This window comes from Mastigoproctus giganteus, chromosome 2, assembly GCF_048544385.1.
Source record: "Mastigoproctus giganteus isolate SK-2022 chromosome 2, ASM4854438v1, whole genome shotgun sequence".
Lineage (NCBI taxonomy): Eukaryota > Metazoa > Arthropoda > Arachnida > Uropygi > Thelyphonidae > Mastigoproctus > Mastigoproctus giganteus.
Genome location: NC_143576.1, coordinates 213950035 through 213975212, shown reverse-complemented (window position 1 = coordinate 213975212; position 25178 = coordinate 213950035). Strand labels below are relative to the sequence as shown.

Sequence of the window (25178 nt, the reverse complement as noted above, 5' to 3'; positions counted from 1 at the left end):
TCCAATATCCTGTTGTCTGTTTTTCCTCTGAGCACTCTCACTGCAACAACGAAGTCTCTTGCTGAGTGCCGGGAGTTTCTGTTTGTGGGTGTCAAGGTATTCGTCAATCCTCTGATTGCAGGTCTTGTGTTTGCTGTGTATATTGTCTTTCTTGAGGATGGCCTTCACTTCTCTGATCATGTTCTTACTTCTGTTACCCCGTTAGTACTGGATCAGTGGCTATCTTCACTCTTATCTCTACTATCTTCTGCTGTTGCCTTCTTTCCCAGGCTGGTGGTTACTTGTCTTTGCCTTTTGTGTTATGTTGTTCTCTGGTTTCCCTTCCGTTCACCTGGTGGTTGCTACAGCGGCACAGTAAATGGCTGTGCGGATGATGTCTAGTTTACTTCGTTGTTGTTGAGATAATTCGGTATTATTCGCCTGTTGAGGTGACCTTTAACTTGCCACAGGGTTCTGTTTGGTCTCTGCTTCAGTATGATGTGGGGCCATTGTATAAGTTTAGCTAAGGCTATGATATGAGGTCCATTTCTTCGAATTCTGTGAGGACTTTCTTCCACTTTTCTTCTATTTTAGATTTCGACTGCTCCGGGTTGTAGTGCTTGTGCTTGCTATTGCCAACTCCTCCTCCTCCAGTTCTGATTCTGTTGTGTCCGTATTCGTTGTTGTTTGTAGTTAGTCGCCCACATCCTGCTTGGTTTTTTCCAACATTGCAGGAGCTATCAGGTTGTTCTTGACGATGGTCCGTCTCTGGTCTGCTATTCGCTATTTGGTTACTTCAACAGACGGGAACCGTTCCAACAACTAGTTGTGTAATTTCTTCCTGTACATTGTCATGTCTGTCTCTAGCTTCCCTACTTCATAGTATGCTCTCATGATGAATATATTAATTTTGATGCTCCACTTCATGCTTTGGTTTCTTCTTCCTTCCTGGGTTTTCACTAGCGCAGTTGTGCAGGCAGCACTTCCAGATGCTTAGGCTGGGTGGTCTTGCCCTTCAGTTGTATTAGAGATCCAATTTTATAATGTAATTTGCTTTCATAGATTCAACTTTGAATTATTCTGTAAATATGTGGGTTGAGACAACTATGAGACTTGAAACATTTTGATAAAGTAATATAAAGAATATTTAAGTCGATTTATGGTAAAGTTACATAGAACAATCAAAACAATAGGAATCACATTTTATTAAATCATAAAATTCTACTTTTTTAAGAATAATTAAGATATTTTTAGAATCTCATTCTTTGAATGAAAACAGCACCCATGTTTCTCTTTTCTTCTCTTTTAGCCTTCAAGTTAAAAATATAAGACTATACAAGAATATATTAATAAATTTAATCACTCAAGACCAATAAATACATATTTTAAAAGACAACATAATTGTATTGTGAATAATTTATTTGGGTTTCGACATAGGACATACACTGTGCTGCCACTTTACACCTACCTAGTAGCATATTGAGCCTCTTTTAGCCTTCAAAACAGCCCGAATTCGTCTAGGCATGGATGGAACAAAATGCTGAAAACGTTGTGCAGGAATGGAGTACCATGCAGACATGAGTGTGTCACGCAGTTCCTTGAGATTTGACGGAGGTGTAGGCTTACAGCGAACACCCCTTTCCAGCTCATCCCAAAGATGTTCAATAGGATTGAGATCCGTGGACTGGGCGGGTCATTGCAGCAAAGAAAAGTCATTGTCATGTTCCTGGAACCATTCCATAGTGATTCGGGCTTTGTTCACCGGCGCATTATCCTGCTGGAAGTAACCATCTGACTGAGGATAAACTGTCGACATGAACGGATGCACGTGGTCAGCAACGTTGTTCAGGTACGATGTGGCATTCAGACGTGAATCTTGGGGTATCAATGGACCCAACGTGTGCCAAGAAAACATTCCCTACACCATAACACTGCCCCATCAACTTGCACAGTAGTCGTCAGACATGACGGGTCCATGGATTCATGTTGTTTTCGCTAAATTCTGAGCCTTCCATCAACATGATGCACCAGGAACTTCGACTCGTCAGACCAAGCAACTGTTTTCCAATCCTCGATAGTCCAGTGCTGGTGTTGCTGTGCCCACAGGAGGCGTGCTCTCTTGTTCTTCATTGATAACAAAGGTACGCGATGTGGCCGTCGGCTGTTGTAGCCCATTCGCAACAAAGTGCGACTAGTAGTCAGTTGCGATATTTCGTTCTGCGCACCAAGGTTTTATTCTGACTTGATGTGCGACATTGTGGACCGCCTGTTTGCTTGCACAATTCTAGCAATCCTCCTCTGACCTCTCTCATCAACATGTGAAAAGTTCAGGAGAACTGCCGTTTCAGAGATGCTTTGTCCAGCACGTCTTGCACCTACTACCATGCCACGTTCGAAGTCCGTTAGATCACTCCTTTTCCCATTCTTGCTACGGTTTGTACGCTTAACTGATACTAGAAAGGTTGTTCTGCTGCATTTATATCCACAACTGTGGTCATGTGACTTGCAACGTTGTGGGACAAACCATTTGTGTGCACAGCAGGGGTTTACCTAATAAAGTGGCAGCACAGTGTAATTAGTTTTATGTAGCTTTATTTCATTGAACTTAAAACGAAATAAATATCATAGATGAAAAAAAATTAAGTATTTTAATTAATAAATTATTATTATTCACATTTCATTAATTACCGTGTGAAGAATTGCTTAATTAATTAACTTTCAACATTAAAACAATATTACTTATTCTTAGTGAACGTATCTCCTACTCAAATATTTCTTTGCGCATTTTAGGATTTATGATATTATTATATTACGTGCTATATTGTATTATATTACGTGCTATATTGTATTATATTATACCTCAATCGGATCACCTCGCAGGTGATCTAATAGAGGTGTTTAAGGTTTTGAATGGATTGTAAGAATCTCATCAGTATTGAGCAAGCTCAATGATGATGAGATTCTTCCTCTTGCTCAGACTACACACGTGAGGGGACACAAATTCAAAAAATTGAGAAAGGTTGGTTGCAGAATAAACGTGAAGGAATTGATCTTTAGCCAACGGGTGGTTGATTGCTTGAACAAACTTCCATCTGTTGTGGAAGTTGAATGAATTCAAGGAAGAACTAGACAAACTATTGAATGGGATGAATAGTTGGAATGGGAGGTGTCGTTCTTGCATTATATGCCTCAACTAATGCTAATATACAACCTCCTTTGTAAAATCTTATAGAAAACGATTAACAGCAGATGGCGCCACAACTCCTACGAAAACTGATATCGAAGTAAAATTCAATAAATGTTATCGATATTTACTAATGTTGTTGCGTACGTAGGAGAAAATGTGTTATTTTGGAGGCGGGGTGGGGAAGTGACCCCTGCTGCCCAAAGAGTAATATCAGATATTCTTTAGAAAAAGTATTAACAGCCAGTAAAAATATTATCAATTGAAATTTATTTAGGACAATTATTTTATGTTTTTTTTTTAGATGAATGATCAATCTGGAAGGCGTAGCGTCTCAATTACTATATTTATTTTTGCGTTCATGTGGCAGCTGTCTTTTTTTGGTTGTCTTTAGTGGCGTGTTTTCCAAAGACCACAGAAGTTACCACACGAAAACACTGAGAGTTAATTAGGCTTTATTGACCATTATCGTGGTCTCCAAGGAAACGATGGTAGAACACGGAACGGGATAGAACCGTTGGGCGCTCATCATTGATCGGGTAATAAATTAAGCGTTGTATTGCTGAGCGATGGTTGTTCGTGTGCAACCTTTCCTTTTCATTGGGTCACGGTTAATTTCAGCCTTGAAATCTTTGCGTTTAAGACACTTGTATTATTTAGCCAAACTATCGATAAAAAGCATTCCATTTTCAAAACTTCTCAATTCTATAAAAAGCTGATATTTGAAATCAGGGTTCTTAAGCCCTCGTGGGTCCCACTGGGTGGACAAGACCTGAGTTCGAGTCCCGTCGATGACAGGAAGAAATGTTATGGACATTTTTCACAAAGTGGCTGAGTTAGTCGGTCTCAGGCGAGGGTTGCGTGGACTTTTCCCCGGAAAATCGGGTTTTTCGTCCAACAAACAGAAAATCGACCTCAGAACACGCGCAATTTACATACAATATCCACGGAGCAATATGGCCTTAGACGCTGATGCTCCTAAAACTCCACAACAACAACAGGGTTTTTAAGAGAGTTTTAAAACTACACATGCTGTAGATAATTCGGAAACATAACATGCATCAAAATATACTTTTGGATTAATCTTAGGGAAGGATAGTTACTGTAATTACTCCTCCCTTTCAACATGACCTTGTGCAGGACTGTCACAGATAAACACAGTGGCTACAATCTCCATCCTTCTACACTGTACAGTATAGGAAAGTGTTGAGTTCAAGTTCTATCTAGATGAAAGAAACCTTTATTGCCTTTTTACCTACTTGGCCGATTTATACGGTCTCGGGAAAGGGGTAGATTATAAATACGGGTAATTGAGGTTTTTCATCTAGTAGAGGCAAATGAGCCTTAGAACATACAGTTTATAATAAAATGCACATACCTTAAATTGTCTTGACATTGATGGAATTCTTTCATCAAATAAGAAATAACCTTATGTGAAAATTAGTCCTTTTTCCATTTTAGTGATGGAAGATATGTTCTTAGATCTCTTAAAGATTCAAAGCAGTTTTGTCAGAGTAAAAAAAAAGCGTGGTAATCAATTTTTTATGCAGAAGAATCGCGTTAGGAACGTTTATGGCAACTTTAAGAGTGTTTGGAAGTATTACTTTGCAACGAAGTTTCATTAAAAAGTTGATATGCACTACAGCAGCCTTCAAGAAATATCAGGAAACCTCTATTTTCATTCATAGTCCATTGAACTTTGCCTGGGTATGGGAGGATTCAATAGACTATATACCAACCAACCAACCAAACTATTATATTAGGCCACCTGAATATTTAAATTCATATGCCGTGCTGTGTGTCTAATGTCTGTTAATTGCGTGTGTTTTATGGTCGAGTTGTCTGTTTTGCTGAACAAAAAACCCCGGATTTTTTTTTTGGGGGGGGGGGGGACCTTGCTATCTACGCCTGAGACAGACTAACTCAGCCACGGAGTGAAAAAAAGCCCATTAAAGTTACTCGCGTCATCGACGGGATTCGAACCTGGGCCTTTTCAACCCGGTTTGGGGAGGGCGGTGACGAGACCACTGGGCTACCCGCGCAAACTAAAAGACTATGTAAAGAAGGATGCCCTGAAAAATTAAGGACAGTGACTGGGGCCAGTGTTTAAGGAAGGCGTGTGAACCACACATGTTAGCTGTTCTCACCATGGCAAGTAGAGTTGAGCCGAATGATTTGGAGAGGGAAGTTATTGGCTATTTTTTGATGTCACATTGCTGGCTTGTCGATTCGTGCAACTGCTGACAGCGTACGCCATACAAATGAGTAATGGAAGAGTAAAGTACCACTATCATCCACCACACATATTGAAGCTCTCTGAGCAATGTACACAGGCCGTCCGGATGCTCATGGGGTTTTGTCAATGATATACAGGAGTTTTGAAAGCAGGGACAACGAGGTGATTATCCCATTGGCCATGCCACATCTCGAGTGCTGCGTACAGGTCTGGAGGTCTCATTTTAGGAAGGATATGGAGCTGCTGGAACGAGTATAGAGAAGGACAACGAGATTGGTGAGGGGATCGAAGGTATACTCTTACCAAGATAGGCTTCAGTTCTGCAAATTGTAACGTCTGGAGACAAGGTGATCTGATCGAGTTTATAAGTCCTTGAATGGTTTCAGCAAGCTCAATGCTGATGGGATTCTTCCTCTTGCTCAGATTAAGCACCTGAGGGGGACATAAATTCAAATTGAGGCAGCTGTAGGTCAGATGTGCAGAAATTTGCCTTTAGAAATTTTCCGAAAAACAGAAATTTGCCTTTAGCCAGCAGGTGGTCGATTGTTGAAATAAACTTCCATCTGTTGTAGTTGTGGAAGTTGTTAGCTCAAATAAATTCAAGGAAGAACTAGACAAACTATTGGAGGGGATGAATAGGCGAAATGGAAGTTGTCTTTTTTATTGGCTGATGCTGTATAAGCTTGCTTTCTTGAATCATTTGCCACTACTAATGCTAAAGACCACAGAAGGTTCTCGTGACCTTTGCAGCACCTGTACCATAGGATGATACGGCGCTGTAAGTTGGTCCCGGTACGAGCAACTAGACGGAAAACCTGAGTTTCTGGGGAGAGGGGAATCTTGTTATCCTTGCCTGCGACCGACTAACTCAGCCACAAATTGGAAAAAGCCCATAAAGGAACTTTTGTGGGCTTTCCGCCTCATTGACGAAATTCGAATCTGGCCCTTTTCCACCCGGTGTAGGGAGATTGTTATAACCACTGTACTCCCCTCAAGGAGATCTTTGAGAGGCAGTAACAATTGGCCCAAAATTACCCCTTATCCATTTATCATTCAGTTAATGAAATCAACTTACGGATTTTATGTGGCATCAAAAGGATTCATGACACCATTTCTCGAAAATTCAAAATTCATCTAATTAAGTTTTTGAAGTTTAAGATTACTTTATAAAAATATGCCCTGATAACGCTGTTCCATCGCAGATCTTGACGGAACCTCTCTCCGTGTTCGTCAATACAGCATCCAAACTTTCTATAAAGAATGAATTGATCACCACCAATATCTCATTTTCCTTAATATTCGATTCTGTAACATGTGACCAAATACTTTAAATGATTTCCCATCAACCAATTCAACATAGCACGATGTTAACAAAGTAGTGGAACACAATGGGATGTAAAATATCGGTTGTGTGAATGATACAGAGGAACACGTGAATAAATTGAACTGCAGAATTCAGTTTCAAGCGAAATGCCACGTGGAACTGAGATCAGCGAATTCGGCCCCGAAAAAGTAGTTGCGTACCTTATTGGACTTCGTATTAGACTGATTTCGAAACTCTGAAGTTTCTCGCGAACCACTGTATGGAATATCATACGGAGCTTGTTGACTCGCGAAGCGGTTGCTGTAGAGTTTTAGGCAAATCAGATACTTAGACCGTATTGAGCCGTATAATGTCTATATGCGTTTTTGTTGTTGTAAGGTTTTAAGCACATCAGAAAATAAGACATATTGGGCCGAATACAATGTGTTTTTAAATTGCGTGTGTTCTGTGGTCGATTTTTTGTTTGCTGGACGAAATACTGTATCCCAGTTTCCGGGAGGAAAAACCACGCTACCATCAATGAGACCTTCTAAGTCCCCCACATTGTGAAAAAGGCTCATAAAAATTTCTCTCGTCATTGACTGGATTAAAACCGAAGTCTTTTCCACCTGGTGTGAAAAGGCCGGTGTTTATACCAACTGAGAGTTCATTAAGCGAGAGTTCATTAAGCGGTGACGGAGCACATGTTTCCAAAATGCTGCTGCAGTGGCAACATCACTCGGAAGATCTAGAAGCGTACTTTAAAAACTCATTATCTACACAAGAACGTCCTCGAGAATAGCAAATGATTATAATCAACATCCTCTCCACACCGGGTGGAAAAGGACCGGTTTCGAATCCCATCAATGAGGGGGAAAAAACATGCATGGGCGTTTTTCACTCCGTAAGGTTTTTTTCCCTCTCCCATAAATTTACTTGTTTTACTGGGTTTTTCGCCCAGTTTTGTTATAAACAATTTTTATTGTTCGCATCTCTGTTGACGTCTTAAGTTAAGTGCTGGAGTTCCACCTGGGCCCTGAGCTCAGAGGTGCCCAAAAGGAAAAGAGAAAGTTGAATATAAAATACATAACATCAAATCTTAATCACAAATCATGGACGATTTGGATTTCAATGAATAATTTAACATATTTGGGTATCTACGGTTTACAATCGAGGGCCTGTGAAATTTAGAAACTAGCGTGAGAGAGAGAGAGAGAGAGAGAGAGAGAGAGAGAGAGAGAGAGAGAGAGAGAGAGATTTAACATGCAACATCCGATATATCGATCTGTTTATATGAAGCTAAACCGGCATAAACACAATATCTAACTGTCCAATTTCTGGAAAAAACAGCTACCGTATTCAGTGAAAAGTGTATGGTCAGATTTACTAGCTAAGAAAAGACATAAAAACTTACCGCACATCTACTGTCCCTGTCTCCCATGTTCCTTACCAAGTATCCTTTGTATCTATGGAAGCTCTCGTCTAACCAAGGTGATTTGGCTCGTTCTTCCATTGGATACACTTCTGACATGGTCGACAACGAAACATACGGAGCGTCTTGGTACAACTCGGTGTCAACAGCCAGCCCATTGACGTGTTAACTGCGCTTGAGTGTTCACTAGAGTTCTCCTCTCTCTCCTTGGCGTTACGGTGTGGCGGTGTGGTTAATAATCACGTGGTTGAAAGAGAATGTCAACGGGATAAAACGCTCTTATTTTTCGATGCTTATAAATTGTTAATGCGCTAACACCTGCACTGGTTTGTCAAGAAAGCAACTTTGTATTGAGGTGGCAAAAGGAGAATTGAAATAAACCCTCAGTGCAACCCTTTAATAAATTAAAACAGCTCAAACTATCAATAAAAGTGCCTAATAGAAAGCATTTATTATTATTATTTGCATAGTGTATGTAAAACCAGGGAGAACTGTTGTAGATCATTGGAAATCTTGTTGTAATCATAGGAAAATTTAAATTAAAATATTTGCTTTAACCTGAAAGCTATAGCATTTGGTACAAATTATATCCTGTGTGTGTTTCCTTAAAAGAATTGATAAAACCGTGCAAAGAGCCAACAGCATCCAATTTATTCAAAAACCCTTGTTCCACTATATTCCTAACAGCAAACATGGCCTGCTCGAGGTTCATAAGTTGTTTAGCAACAAAGTTTCTATTTACAACGCTTATTTTGATAGCCTGGTAGACGATTCTTCCTAAAGAATGCTTTTTACAGATCTTGAGTGAAAAATCAACAAGCTCTACCGTACACAATGGGGATAATCTGATAGTTGTTTGCTCCACGTACCATCCTTCATACATCGAATCATGGCAGGCCCATTCACTAAGTGATTTCCTGAACATTTAAATCTGATGGTTTCACTATACTTGTACAAACTTTTTTCCGGATATAACAGCAATTTATCCCGATGTGTAATGTCTGGTCTTGTACAACCTACAAAAAAAACCATAAAAAAACATTTATTTCATTTTTGATTAAACCTTTCCATACGCGTAGATAAATACAAATATTTGAGGATTTAAAAATAACCACCTTTTATTTTGCAAGTTGGGAAATCATGTGACCACCGGCTGGATGCTAGACAAGTTGAGTTATTGGATCCTTCTATTATGCCCTCATCGGTACAGGCAAATATGCCTAACGTGGACACCGCGATGTTGGTTGAAATTTCTTTTGGGAGGATCAACTTCACCGAGCCATCATCCGATGCGGACATGGACGGACAATGGACAGCTGAAGAACATAAAAGAATTATTAGTAGAGTTTAAATCTAACTGCGTCTATGATCAGTCACTAATACTGATCAATAATCCAATTATTATTCTCTCTGTAACATAAATAACAGTAAGTTAACATTTAAACTTAAAGTTAAGGCTAAGTTAACGTTTTGAGTTCATTTAACCTCATCATCATCAGGTGCATTCTATTCTATTTTAAAATTGCCTGTAATTATTGCTATTCTTTTCTTACCTTTTACAGAGACCCTGATTGTGTGTTTCGCTTTGGTGGGTGTTAAACACGTGTAGCTTCCGCTGTCTTCTTCTGTTGCAGAGGTTACGATAATTCGGTACCTGAAGAGTTTCTCACCAGGTGGCTCTGGTTGCCACGATGTTTTAAATTTTTTTATAGCGGGTGGAGTTCCGCTGTTATTAAATGTCCACGCCGGGGTACCATCATCTCGAGGATAGAAGCATAGCAGAGTGAATGTAGTGCCTGGATAAACCACCAGGGCTCCATCATCGCTGACCCCTAGGAAAGTATATGGAATATCAGGAGACGGATCGAAGTCAATGGCTGGAGGGATGTTTTGATGAAGAGCTGTAACAGGGAAAAAAAAACTTATTATAAAACATATTAATAATTAAAAAAAGAGTCCTGAATAAATGCTTTAATTACGTTAAAGAATTTAATAACAATAACGATTTAACAATAAGTTAATAATTTCTTCAGCAGCTGAAGTCACCTCATCCTCAGCAGCAGTGTTTTTTCCACGAAGAAAAGACTTCACGACGGGAAAAAGGAAGAAATCCGAGAGTATAAGGTATAAGGTATGTTAGTGTCTAACGGCTCCTGGGATTTCTCCCATCTCCGCGGGTGTACATTGTATCGGGGCCAGAGATTTGAAGTGTGTGGGGGTCATGTGCTGTATATTGTGTTGTGCCCTTTGTTCCTCCGGTCTATTAGCCGCCGAGCCCCTAGTGGGACCCGACGTTACCACACCATGCCACGGGGAGGCTGACCGGGTGTACCACTGTAGCTAGAGTACTCTGGCGGGTCCTGCCACCTACTTTCCTGGGATTTCAGTGGCTAGGACCACATTTGAGAATGAGATGATCGCTGTTTCTTAAGCAACGGTTGTAATTTTAACAGAGCGTAGGGTTGTTCGCTGATAACTTGTTCTAGGGCCAAATAGGTCGGGCAGTAATTTTGATGTTTTTAGATTTAGACCTGTGGGGTATGTGTGTGCATATATAAATATATATATGTATATACACACACACACACACACACACACACACGCACACACATATATATATATAAATATATATATATATAAACTAAAAAAAAAAAAAAAAAAAACGTTGTGCAAGAGAAAAGTAAGGGAGGAAGGCAGAAGACTGGAGGGTAGGAAACAGAAGAAAGGGGCCAATAGGGAAGACGGCCCCTGATGACAGTGTGGCATGCCCAGTGCCTCACCAGAGAGAAGAGTGGGGTGGCGGGTGGACGAAAACCACCTCCCCACAAAAAAAAAAAAAAAAAAAAGAAATCATTCTGTAAGAGAAAAATAGGAGGGGGGGAGTAAAAGAACGGATGGCAGGAAACAGAAGAAAGAAGCCGAAAAAAAAAAAAAAAATGAGAGAGAGATATACCCCGCAAGTTCAGGGGTGCAAGATCGGGGAGAATAAGCAGGATGCAGCAATATTCCAAACCCATATTTATGGGCACACCTTACTGCAGCATGCGGGGAATGCGCAGGGGCATTGTCTTGAAACAGGCGCACATCTTTTGACACCTTTCTCCGTGTTTTTTCTTTTAGCAGCACGTTGCTTTATAAGGAGGTTGAAATAATACTTCATCGTCACAGTGCAGCCCTTTTGAAGGTAATTTGTTAGCATTACACCATGCTTATCCCAAAAAACTGAAAGCATCAACTTTACAGCACTTGGTTGCACCTTTACCTTTTTTGGGGGTGGTGATTCTGCATGCTTCTATTGTTTTGGCATTTGTTTAGTTTCAGGATCATAGTGATAGATCCAAGTTTCATCCACGGTGACTAGCCTTGAATAAAACTCCTCTTGCTTTTCCTAGCACATCGACAAAATGCCTGTCGTTTCTTGTGCACATTGTGCTCTTTCCGTCTTCTGGTAAGGGTCAGAAGTCTGGGAACCCATCTAGCAGACACTTTACTCATATGCAACTGTTGATAGATTTCCTTCACAGGCCCTACACTTATTTGGAACTCTGCAGCTAGTTCTTTTACGCTAATACAGTGATCTTCCAGATTGAATGCCTCAGTTTTTGCAAACTCTTCTGTTACAGCAGTTGCTGGGCATTCTGGGATTTCTTCATCGTGCACTGAGTTCTTCCACATTTGAATTGTTTATATCAATGTACAACAACAACACTGCAAACTGGGCAATTTTCTCCATGAACAGCGACTATTTCTTCGTGGATTGTTTTGGGTTTTTCCCTTGCAGAAAGAGAAACCGAATCACCGATCTGTATTCCACTTTATCCTTGTGACACTTCACTTCATTCAGTGCTGCAATGAAAAAAGTAAATAAATTGTGTGGTTGCGATGAAGATTTCAAGACATCAAACAAAAAAAAATTATCTTTCTATCACTACTTCTAAAGAAAGATAGAAATATAAATACAGGAATATCTAGAAATAACTTTAACTATAACCAATTTGTATATCGTTAGTCATACGGTGCAAATATGTCCCGACCTTTTGCTGCTTTACCAAATAAACAAAAAACTTACATGTTCAATTTCTTGCGTAGGTCCTAATCCAGTTGACCTTTCAATGTTCCTCTTATAAAATTGGCAAGTCCTGTAACCTACATATTCGAAGTCTTTGCACATATAGGCCCTCTTTTGACTTCGCCAAGCATGTCGCCCGTCTTTTGATCCTTTCAAGAAGAACTCGATATCTCTTTTTAGGTGCAGTCTCCATACTTGGACACAATATTCCAAATTGAGTCGCACCATTGCCTTATAAAGTAGGATTTTGTCCTCCCTCTCACTACAAGCAAGTCTTCGATGAATCATGGAAAGACATTGCCTCTCCTTACCTCCTGTTACACTTAACGGACTGCTTAACATTACTTGGATCTTAACCTCAAATCTCTCTTTCTCTCTCTTTGACACACTCTTTCCAGTATTTTTGACTCAACTGTTCCTAAAATATAAGTTATTTTGGTGTTGTTGCTACCCAGGTGTAAGATCTTTTCTGCTACTTTTCTGTTTATCCCCGATATGTTCCTCCACTCGGCCTTTAACGCAGCCATCAGTTCGGCATTGCTCTTTGGGCGATCTCCACGTGCACGTACCTGACGATGCAATACATCCCAAAGATGCTCTATAGGGTTCAGATCAGCACTCTGGGCTGGCCAATCCAACATTTCCACACCCATGTCGTAAAACCACTCTGTTATGACTCGAACAGAATTTCATGACGCGTTGTCTTGCTGATACAAGTGCCTTCCCCGAAGTATTGCCATAATGGTGGAGTTGCATAATTGTCCAGGTTGTCCTGGTATTGCACAGCATTCATGGTTTTGTCGATAACGACTAATGGGCCCATGAAAGGAACCCCATACCATGACACTGCCTCCACCAAACTTTATTGTAGGGAGGATACAATCAGGAAGGAACTGTTCCCCTGGAATTCGCCACACACAGCAACGGCCATCAGACTGGTAGAGTGCGAACCTCGACTCGTCTGTCCATAGAACTGTTTTCCACTGCTCTACAGTCCTCGTTACACCATGCTACACCATGTTAATCGGCGGCAAGAATTTGTTGAGGTGATCAATTCTGTTGAACTGTTGAGGCAATTCTGTTGAACGCGTCATCTTGCATGCCCACTTTTGCAATTGTCTGTTCGAAGCCCAGTGTGCATATTTATAGCAGGTTCTGTGACGTGTTGTATGCATGGAACCTGTTTCCCATCCATGAATGGGTGTCCAAATGTTAATGGTAGGGCAGTGTACTGTTCTATTTAATAAACTATTTTTTGTAATATAATTTTGATTGATATTTTTAAAAAATATAATATAATTGCAATAGAGGAAATAAAAAATGCTGAAAATTACGGTTCTTACCTCCAATAAAAGAAGGTTGACAATCAACAACCGAAGGGAGATCACACTCTCTGGTAGTGGGATTAAAATGTAAACTGTTTGGACATGCCTGAATGTAAGGTTTACTTTCCCAACAATTATAAAATTTGGTGCAGTCTTCTGGATGAGGGAACTGCCCTTGAGGGAATGGGCATGGCTGAGTTTTGAAATTTAGATAATCTGAAACGAATAAAGTTTTAAGATTAGGTTACTTTCTCGTGAGCTTTTTACAAACTTCGCATAACAATTGTCTTTCAACACGCAGCTTTTTCATATCAAAACTGAAAGATGTGTATTTTACTATTAATTAATTATCACTGATATGCTTATAGATTATAGTTCTACTTCTGGTTTTTAATAATCTCACTTACTGCAGTTATTAAATGTCAATTAAAATGTAACAGAATCATTTGCAAAATTGGATTTAATCCTAATCAGATGATACCAACAAATATACATTTAAAAGAAACTGAAACAGGAATCATCAACGTAAATGTGAATTATTACTAAAACCGTGGTAGGGTTTTGTCAGTCCATGAACGAAGGTTATTGGTATACAAGGTAAGAGGAAGTCCAGGAACACAATTTCAGGTACTCCAGTACCAGCTGAGACGTTTGAAGGCAAAGAAACACATCTGTCATCGCTTTCAGTGAGCATTTGGAGAAAAAACTTACCACCCAGCAAATCACGGGATGAACTAGACTTAGTTATTTAGAATAAGTGCAGGGGAACTAAAGCCATGAGGTGTCAGTATGTATTTTCTATGGTCGGTTTTTCTGTTTTGAAAAATTAACGCCCAACACAGTCCAGGAGTGAAAAAAGCTCACGAAAGTTCTTGTTGACAAGGGATTCGATCAACCACTCGAATTTCCTCCTCCCGTAAATAACTATCCAACTGACCTTTGAATTTTCCCAAACTATCAGCCTCTGCCACCCATGTAGGTAACTTATTCCAGTAATTTATAACTAGCTGGCTAAAATAATGGTGCCGGTGGTTGCTTAATGTTGGGCATGTTCTGCTGCGTATGGACCAATGTTTGACTTAATGTTGGGCAAAACTTCTGGTGCGTAAGGACCAATGTTTGACTAATAAGGTCTACAGGCAGCTTTTAGGAGACCATGTGCATTTTGCCATATTTCATTCTTTCTCGGATAGAAACGAAAACAAGTGATTCGCTGAATCACCTGTCTTGATTGGCCTCCAAATTCGTCTGGCCTCAACCCAATTGAACCTGTGGAACACCTGTGGAATGTTTTGGAACGGGAAGTAAGGCGTATGGACACGCGCAACCGTAATCTATTCCGACACTGTAAAGCCTTGCAGGCAGCATGGCTTCAGATCCCTACAGACGTCTTGAGACATCTAGTGGAGTCAATGTCTAGGCGGATAGCGGCTGTTATCGGTACGAACTGTGGTAGGTGGTCATAATTCAATGATCACTCAGTGTATATTCCCTTTGAGTTAACTGTTTATTTCAATTCTATATTGCTAATAAAAAAAAATCGTAGTAAAAAGGATACGAGTATTTATAAACTTTTCATTCTGCGGTGGAATCAGTTTGAGATTCTGCTAACTTAACACATGCAATTGAAGATAACTGGATGCTGCAGTAGAGAAGATTTCTTGTGGATCGATTTTGATGGAGTTCATATTGTCAACCATTTATCATAGAGGATGGTTAATGGATTTATGCATTACTTTAGAATTTTTATGGGGTGGTAACTAGAAATGAGAAATGAGCTTCTTTTCTTAAGAAATGGATGAATGTGCAAAATTCTCGTGCAGATGGTAAAACAACAACAACAAAAAAGAAAAAAATAAGAAGAAACAAGTAAAGTGAGACGCAAGTAGTTAAAATTTCTTTAGAAAAAAATGCAACCGAATCAGTGGGCAGATTGGCTGTTTACTCTCTTGGTAAGTGTAAATAGATAATAAATATACCTTTAATTTTTGCCTCATCCTGAAGGGGTTGGCATATAGGGGAACTGCCACTCCATTTTCCATTGATGCAGGTTATCCTGGAATTGCCTTCTAACAGAAACTTTCCTATATGTACGCAGCGGAACACTAGTTCATCCCCTGAAGGAATAGTCGCAGGTAGATTGTTGAGGTCTACTGGCCTTCCATGGTACGAAACTATCACATTTTGGTGTGCTTTCATCTTCACCGTTGAACAGGACATGCCTTGGGATGGAGGGTATTTGGAGGAAAGAAACAGAAAGATAATTTATTATTATTATTTGTAACAAAGACTAATAATAAATTGAAATTTCGCCCCAACACTTGCCTGCTGTAAAGAATACAGAGATGTGCGAGAAGATTAATCCAATGTAGACATAGATTAATCCTATGTACATTACCTGATTTAGGCATTTGCGGTTGAATTAAAATGGTTGAATAAATTAAACACCGTGAGTAATTTCTTTTCCTCAGACACAGATTAAAGCGTGACATTTGGAACTTGGAGATGTAACAAGAGATCTTTTAACTAAAGAGTAATTTGCTATTAAAATTCGTGCTTACCAGAAATTCAGCAAATGGAAAAGCACGTATAAATTGTTTAATATCTGGATCTTGGATATCTGGATTCGGGATGATTAACAACAAGAGACAAAGACGTGCATTTTTAAGAAAATATTTTTGATTAACTCGAAGAGGATTTCTGATTTTAAATTTGTGATTTAAAGCTTGTTGCTCTGCTATTTGAAGCAAATATTAATTCTCTGTTCTGAACAGAAGTTAAAATATTGTTCATAAATAAATCAGATAAAGAATTATTGTATATTTACATTTATTTAATTTCTAGAAAAATCATTGATGCCATATAAAAACTAACGCCATATTCGGAATTCATAAATAAATGCGTAACTTTTAGTGTATCACTGCTTATATTATCTAAGTTAACTAAGTTATTACCCCCTCCCCCACCATTTCTATCAGGGAATAACTCGCATGTAAGGAACTAGTGATAGATATTAGATATTGGAATAATTGATTGTTTGTGCAAAACAGAGTTCGTCAAACTGGAAAGAAGAATACTGTCACTGGAAGAATTATGGATTGGATGGTTCCTATAGGAGATCATTAAAACACACAGGAGAAGAAACGAGTACGTGAAGGTACTTGAAGGTACTTGAAGAAACGAGTACTTGAAAACCTGATAGATAGAGTGCAATCTATGAATAGACAGAGCGAGTGAGCCAAAGAAAACTTTCCAAAAGAAAAATTTTTCCAAAGTATTAATTTTTTTACAAAATCTCTGATGCATTTTGACAAACTTCCATCAGATATGTACTAGAAACTCTCTGAGCATTTTAATAACAAATGAAGTCAAGTTACTCTCGAATTTCTTGTCTTTCCTCCAAGCCACTGCTCCTCCTCATGATCACATCATGATCATAAAAGAAGGGTATAGTCTCCGTGGCCGAGTGGTCAGAAGCGGGAGTGCAATAGCACACGCTCTTTGAGTAGACGGGAGTTCAAGCCACTGACTGCTAAATACGGTCGATCTGCCAACCCGCACTGGACCAGCGTGGCAGGTTATGGTCCATTTCCCTCAGCATGAATTGCTGAGGAGGCTTGCATCCTACAGTGGGTTGATAATGGCTGCAGTTTACCTTTTTTTTTGGTCAGGTTATTTAGTATCAGAGGCGTACTTATAGTTAGTTATTGCCAACAACTCCGAAGCTTCCCTCCCCATTGTATTCGTCAATGTCAAGATTCGCAAAGATAACTTTTTTTATGAGACCCAATTTAAGCGGTGAAGATCACCTGGATCAGCAACAGCCAAGTGGTTGGTCTCCAATTTTCCAGTATATTTCCCAGTAATCCAAATACTTTAAAGAATTCCAATGACCTGAACAGAATTTATAGTATTCAATAATAGAGAAAAAACAGTGACATTCTAATTTGCTTCGATACTGAAGCCATGTTCAGTAACGTCCCGCTCCAAGAAGCTAAAACTGTCTACACAGCCTGATAGGAACAAAATACATATAGGATATTCTCTCTATCCGTAGAAGATATTATTGATTCAATAGACTTTTTGTTGGGTTTCTGTTGGCCTTCACCTTTCCGGATGAATACTACAAATAAATCAGAGGCCTCAGCATGAGCAACCCACACTTTTCTATCCTTTCAGAGATTTTAGTTTCCAAAATAGAGAACTTCTACAGTTGCCAGCTTTTCTATTCTCCCTCTTCCAAGCTATTGGTCAGACAGATTCATTTATAATATTTTATTGATCTGTGAACATGTCTTGAAGAGGTTGGAAGACCTGTTCCCCAATATGAACAACCAACATCAGGATATCAAATTTAAAATAGAAATCAACAAGAGCAGTACTCTACAGAACTTTGAAGCAAGATTTTACCACAACCCTGACAAGACCACAGGCATGGTAGTCTACCGCAAACCCACAGACGCAAGATCAGCGGTTTTGTTAAAAATATGTTTTTAATTGTAATATCACTTGAAACCGACTAACTCAACCACGATGTGAATAATGCCCATAAAAGTTACTCGCGTCGTTGAAGGGATTCGAACCCAAGTCTATTTCACCTGACGTGAGGAAGATGGTGATAATAACCACTGTGTTATCTGCAAGGGCTTTGCAGGTCTGCATTTTTCGCATTATAGCCAGTGAGGTTCTACTCTTATAGTTGACAATTATGACAATTTTTATAGTTGACAATTATGAATCAATTATGACAATTATGAATCAAAGCTTCTATGATCTATATAAGCTAGACAAAATTACCAGATTATGAACACTACACATATTGAAATCTTGAGCTGAATCCCGCTAAAACTCAATTATATTAAAAAGAGGGTAGCTTCGAAAAGCATGGTTTATCTCTTAAAGTCTGGTGCTTTGTCATTTTATCATTTTATTTTATGCACTATTCTGGAATTCATTTCAGATAAGTAATGCTTTTTCAGTAGTTTGCAAGTTTTTAAGTTTTAAACATTTGCAGAATAAAATGCTCTTTCACATCCACTCCTATTTTGAACTTCAATAAGAAAATTATTTTAGCTGACTTGTAAGTCACATGCTTTGATAAAAAATCTAGAAGCTTTATTTTTAAAAAAATCTGACTTCTTCTTTACAGTGTTAAGCAGCTATCATATGAAATCCTTTTCAAGACGATGATTTAGTTGACACTCAGAGATATCCAGTGTTTTGTAACAAGAGTCCGCTTGTTTTAAAAATAGAAATAAACGAAGAACAGACATTCTATTGAAATCGCGGTCATCGCAGACAAACATCTGATCTTAAACATTGAGAAATATCCACTTACAGAACAAGCTTATCTTAGATTCAGTTAGCCTTTTGGATTTATGAAAAAAGAACCGTATTTTTTCCGCATGTTTCTCAGTATTCCAAATAATGAGAACCACATATAGAAAAAATGATTATTTTTCCAGAAATTTCGGCTCTATTAGGTTTATTGTTTCAAGTTGTGCTAATAGCTGGGTTAGATTACATTTCGCAGAAAGAAGGATTCTGTTTTGAAATTTCGCTACAAAAAGGTCATTTAATCTGACCTGAATAAGTAGAAAAAATTTATTTACGTGAGATAGTGAAATATTTGAAAAAAATAATAAAAAAAGGCGTTTGAAATAAAAACATTAGTTCAGTAAGATTTTTAAAAATAAAACTTTGTCATGCAGATTCTGTTAATTTTAGTGAGACATCCGGCTGATTGACAGTTTGATTGCCAATTAAATTGCTGATATCATTCGCACGAAAATTAGGCAGATGAGCTGAGAAATGGCAGTTGAAGTTTAACACTGACAAATGTAAGGGACTGCATATGGGTATCAGTAATCCGATATTAACGTACCAACTGTGTGGTACTACACTCGGGGAAGTTGAATGGATGTCAGACATGAAGTTCTCTGAGCAATGCAGATAGGCTCCCAGGATAGCTCGTGAATTTTTTAATGATATACAGAACTTTGTTAGCAGGATAAGGAATGATTATCCCATTGTACAAGGCAATGGTTAGGCCGCATCTTCAGTACTGCCTGCAGGTCTGGAGGTCTCATCTCAGGAAGAATGTAGATCTGCTGGACGGGTGCAGAGAAGGGCAACGAGATTGGTGAAGGGAACAAAAGGGGGTGGTCTCACCAAGAAGGGCTTCGGTTTTATAAATTGCAGTATCTAGAGACTAGGCACCTGTGAGGTGATCCGATTGGGATGCTTTAAGGCCTTGAATGGAATGAGTAGTAATAGTAATAGTATTCATCATATAGTGTAAGGAAGCCACAGGTTTTTGCTGCACTGAAAAAAAAAAAAAAAAAAACAGTAGATAAGAATATACAAATTATATGCTTCACTCCTCATTTAGATAATAACTGTCCAGTTGACCTTCGAATTTATTCAAACTGTCAGCCTCAACTGCCTGCGACGGCAATTTGTTCCAGCAATCAACGACTCGTTGGCTAAAAGAAAACTTCCTACAATCCAAAAGAGTAGCTTACTCTTTTGGATTGTAGGAAGTTCATTTCTTCCTCTTGCTCAGACTACGCACATGAGGGTGCATAAATTCAAATTGAAGAAAGGTGTTTACAGGATAGATGTACGGAGGTTTGCCTTCAGCCAACTGGTTTGATTGACAAACTTCCATCTGTTCTTGTGAAGTGGTAATCTGAATAAATTCAACATGGATAGGTGATATGGGATTTGTAACTAAAATAATTTTGCCACCATCGAATGAATCAGTAATCTTACTAACACAGTTCGTAAGATTACTGAAAGACACATTTAATTTTTGGGGGATATTAATATGTTAAAATAGTATTAGTACTAATAGCGGCAAATTATGCAAGAAAGTAAGCTTATGCAGCATCAGTGAAAAAAACAATCTTTCCACATCACCTGTCCATCCCATCTGATAGTTTGTAGATTTTTTTTCCTGATTTTATTCAAACACAACAGATGGAAGCTTGTTCCAACACTCAACCACCCGCTGGCTGAGAGTAAACTTCTGCACGTCTATTCTGCAACCATCCTTCCTCAATATGAATTTATGCTCCTTCATTGAGCTTGCTCAATCCATTCAAAGCCTTAAACACCGGAATGAGATAACCTCGCATGTTGTCTGATTCCGTTTAAGGCTTTGAATGTTTTATTAGAATATTTTTTATAAATAAAAATATTCTACTATTTTTATTTATTTTGGTTTAAAAAAAGGATATTTGAATCCTAATCGCCGACCCAGTACAATTACTTTGCGCGGGATCCCGCAATTACTAGAGTCAGATTTAAACGTCAATGAACTTTCTACACTCCATCAAACCCGACTACACTTTAGAATACAACTGCTCTGTGAGAATTACTCTTTTATTCACAATGATCATTGCTTTGCTACGTCTGTTTGACTTCCTGAAGTGTAATTACGAAACCTGAGCAAAACAAGATTAAATTTTTTATTCTTACTCTCTTACTGCATATTCATATTATTTTATATTTTTTGGTGAATGTGACGGTCTGTTAGCCCTTAATTTGGGGACCATTGAAATTCTGTTGCACAATGCAATTCCAGAGGAAGTACTACCCTTTGAGATCTGGAACAAAAAAAAAATTCTTGATGAGGCATTGACAAACGGTGAGCCCCTGTTCAATTCGATACACGAACGCCCTGCATTCATATATAGGATTTTTCAGATTTAATCTATGGTGATCTCCAAAAGTTAAGTTATAAACATGCTTATTTCATTATTTAAATGGAATTTCGAGTTCTCACAGGCCAAAATTGTTAATCAGAAGTGGCTGTACACTAATCAGCCACGTTAACGATTTCACCTTAGAGCTGAAAAATATTTACGGTATTTCTAGCATAACGTATCTTGGAAATTCCAGAAACAACAGGAACGAGGAGTTGGGGTGATCTAATTTTCCTTGAAAAGGGTAAAGATCCAGACAGGTTTAGGATTATACAGATCAAGGGATTCTTCCTCAAGCAATATTTAACCGTACCCGAAAAATAAAACATATGGTAAAATTTGGCTGGAGCTCGCTTGTCAAATATTATAAAACATTAATTTGACAATTAATATTTATCATCAACCGTATTTTGTTAAACCACCACCAACTCAAAGTTGTATTACTACTTTTGTATGACTAGTTGGTGTCTAATTCAGTTCTTAGCCCCATAAATTCAACTAAATGTTTTTTTTCTCCTTAAAGGGTCCGAAAACTCCTACAATATCTCTAGATCGGGTATACGAACACCCACTTACCCAGCAGCAGCGAATAATAGCTATCATTTGCTGCTGCTGGGTAGGAGGGTATATATATATATATATATATATATGTATCCTCACGCTTGAATAAATGGCAGATTTACTCGTATGCCTTGATATGCCAAACCTAAATGATCTAGTTACTGGTTCACGAGTTTGGTACAGAAACCAAATCAATCAGCTACCTCTACTAAGGTACAGTTTGAATAAACTATGTTACCTAAAGTGCATGTTTCCAGCGAACACGATGGAATTTATCAACACGCTGGAGATTGACAAGAAGAAATTAATCAAACAAAAAGCATACAGGAGGCAGATTCCGAGAACAACACACCTGATACTCTAGATTTTGCTTCATAAATCCAGTGCACAAAACTGTGATCTTCACTGATTATTTAAGCTTCTTCTAGGATGCTAAAATAGACGTCAAATCAATCAAAATGATGCTAATCATCTTGATTGATTTGACATAATACTACCAAACTGCAGTGGTCTGTGAGAGACAACTTAGAGGATTCTGCAAAAAAAGGTTATTTTTACAGGGATATTCCCACAATGCAGTGGACTATTAGACGATAAGATATTGTGAAGTGTAATCAAATTTTACATATTTTGGCATATTGTACATATGCCAGTTCAAATAGAATGTATTGGTATATAAAAAAAATCTGAACAAACATTTTTAAACAGAATAATTTTGGGTGAATGTCAGTGGTGTTCATAGAAAATTGAACTTCAACTTCTATGTTGACTTTTCTTTTAATATGGCGTCGTTTAGTAAATAATTGAAATTACCACAATGCATTTCATCGAGATCGCACTGATATTCAAGCTACTTGATAATATAAATACGTAAATTACTTACCTTCTTCGACGTCATCTTCAACCTCGTTCATCTTCGACAGATTTGACAGTTTCTCTGTACTCCCTATAGGGGAGACCGTTACGGGAGAATACTTTAATATGTCTTCCTGGGACTTTTTTAGTTCTTGAAGTTGTTGCTTGCTGGACTCAATTTCTTCAGTTAGAGAGTGATTCATTGCATTCATACGAGCAACGAAACTATCAACAGTGGTGCGTATACTGTTAAGCAATTCGTTTTTCTCGATTTCTTTCGCCCGTACGCCTTCTACATCTTCTCGTAAGCTTTCAATGGCTGCCACATCAGTCTGCAGTGTGTACACAGTATCCAGCAGATTCTCTACATTTGTCTTCAGGGAGGTTAACTCTTTTAATTCTTCTGTTTTATTCCGCGATAGTTCCTCTTTTATATGTTTTACGTGGTCTTTGAGTTTACTCATTGAGCTTTTCAGGTCATTGGCTTCTTGCTGCCCACTGCTTATGTTGAAATATACGCCTTCGATGCTCTCCTTGAGGAAATCCATTTCTTCCACCTGGAAATTCAGTGATTTCGACACGTTTTGGTAGAAATTTGTTAAAAGAGAACTCATTGTGTTATTACCAAAGGCCTCCATCTTCTTAGTTAAAATCTCTAGATCAACAGTTGTTACTGTGCTGTTCAAGGTAGACTCAATTTCTTCAACCGTATTTTTGACCTGCATCCAGTCATCAACTATAACGCTGATGTTGTTGAGAAGGATTTCGCTGGTATTCTTTCCTTCCTGGATGTAGACTACAAAACGTGCTAAATCTCCAAGGTCTCTGGTCATTTCCTCTACTTGTTCTTGCATCTGGACATCATCCGTTATGAGTGCTGCTAAGGCATTTTCAACAGCAACTGAATTATTGGCCCACGTTATATTGAGGCTAACGAGCTGTTCGTAAACTGCAGAGAGACTTTTGTTCACTTCAATTTCATCATTTCTCAATTCTTCTACAACGGCTATCACATCAGCCACTGTTTCTTCCAGAGTAGAATTTAAAGCTTGTACTTGAACGGCTAAAACTGATACAATGTCATCATTCAGTTGTAAAGTGTTTTCTAGCTGTTGAATCTTTCCAGAAAGTCCATTGTCAACAACTTCGGACAAAACAGTAGTTGCATTTTCGATGTTTTTTAGTTTTTCAGATATTTTCGACTCTTTTTCAGTCACAAGGTCTATTTGGTATTCCATTGTCTTCATCTGAGTTTCGAGCTGAGTCGCGTTCAGTGAATCAAATTCTGCAAACTTCACCTGAATTGTTCCCAATTCTTTTGTTAGTGTTTTAACCTTGTCTCCATCTTTCGTCATGTTTCCTTCCAACTGATGTACTTTTTCTGTCACTTCTTCCATTACTGGTACCCAAGATTTGGTTTCGTTGAGTCCTTCTTCCATAGTTACCATTTTAAACTCTAGTGATCTCCTAACTCTTTTTTCTACCTCTAGTTCTCTGTTCAGCTCATCGTTTTTCATATGCAGTACTTCGACTTCAGAGTTCAGAGCGCTAATCATCACTTCTTCTTCAGAAACTTTCTCCATAAGAGAAGACACATTACGTTTTAGGTCGTAGTTCTCGTTTTGGGTTGAAACTTCATTCCCTTCGTCTCGTGGCCACAACTGTTTGGAATTCTCCACTCTATTGATTGATGTTAGGTGCTTCATTTTATTCTCAATATCCTTTAACCGCTTTTCAAGATGAAACGAATAATCCATCAACTTCTTCACTTCGTACTGCTTCGCCACACATTTCGATAGTGCGTCAATTACATGATCAGACCCACAACTGGATTTCACCACAACTGAATGCAGTTCCGACATGAACATCCCACATTTACAGTGATCGTCAAGTGTTAAAGACTGTGAAACATTCACGTCAAGACAAATCACAAAATTCACAAGGAAATAAATTCTTAATTTTCGAATCATCGTAAAAATTCACTAGCGAGTTGGCAACAATGTTCAAAGCTGGTAGAAGACATATACCAGATGGAAATTTTCAAGAACTTCCAAGCGGCTTCCTCACACATAAGCAACTTTTCTCAGACTGACTGAAACACAAATAGGGAATTGATTGAGGATACTCCAAAATACCCTTTCTGTATACATCGTTCGTTCACGGCTGGCAAAACATTATCACTCCCTACTGACTATACGGGTCTGTTTGCAGACTTTATCGGCTTGCTGTATCTGGCACGCGCGTCTTCTTCATCATCATGCTGACAGATGTAAGACACGTTTACTTTAAATGTGTAATGTGATACTTCACTTTCCTGGGCAAGCAGGGGATAAAATGGTGTCTTTATTTGTCTCCAGTGACGTATTTACCCGGGTAGTGGTGTGTTGTAGACAGCAGGAAGCCACATAATGAGATATTTTCTAAGAGGTTTCGGTCAGAGAGCGGAAGCTGTGCATGAAATAATTAGGGGGTGAGATGTGAAGGGATTGCCTGTGATGTTCTCAGAAAGTTAGTAAATATTGGTT

At 38.6% G+C, this 25178-nt stretch overlaps 2 protein-coding genes across 2 annotated transcripts in view; both read right to left on the bottom strand.

The window, feature by feature from the left end:
• Nucleotides 1-8218, bottom strand: part of LOC150090070 (ninjurin-2-like) — an 84602-nt gene extending 76384 nt beyond the window's left edge. The window contains exon 1 of the mRNA XM_090389743.1: nucleotides 8117-8218. Within this exon, the coding sequence (XP_090245869.1) occupies nucleotides 8117-8215 (99 nt within the window). The 5' untranslated portion in view covers nucleotides 8216-8218. The remainder of the gene's footprint in view (nucleotides 1-8116) is intronic.
• A 618-nt stretch (nucleotides 8219-8836) lies between these two features.
• LOC150090069 (uncharacterized) lies at nucleotides 8837-24888 on the bottom strand. The gene is made up of 6 exons (XM_090389742.1): nucleotides 22682-24888; nucleotides 15508-15750; nucleotides 13547-13744; nucleotides 9688-10035; nucleotides 9250-9450; nucleotides 8837-9150 (listed from the first exon to the last, which is right to left on the bottom strand). Exons 1-6 carry the CDS (start codon nucleotides 24621-24623, stop codon nucleotides 8957-8959), a joined length of 3126 nt encoding a protein of 1041 aa, XP_090245868.1. The 5' UTR covers nucleotides 24624-24888; the 3' UTR covers nucleotides 8837-8956.
• Between the last annotated feature and the right edge of the window lie 290 nt (nucleotides 24889-25178).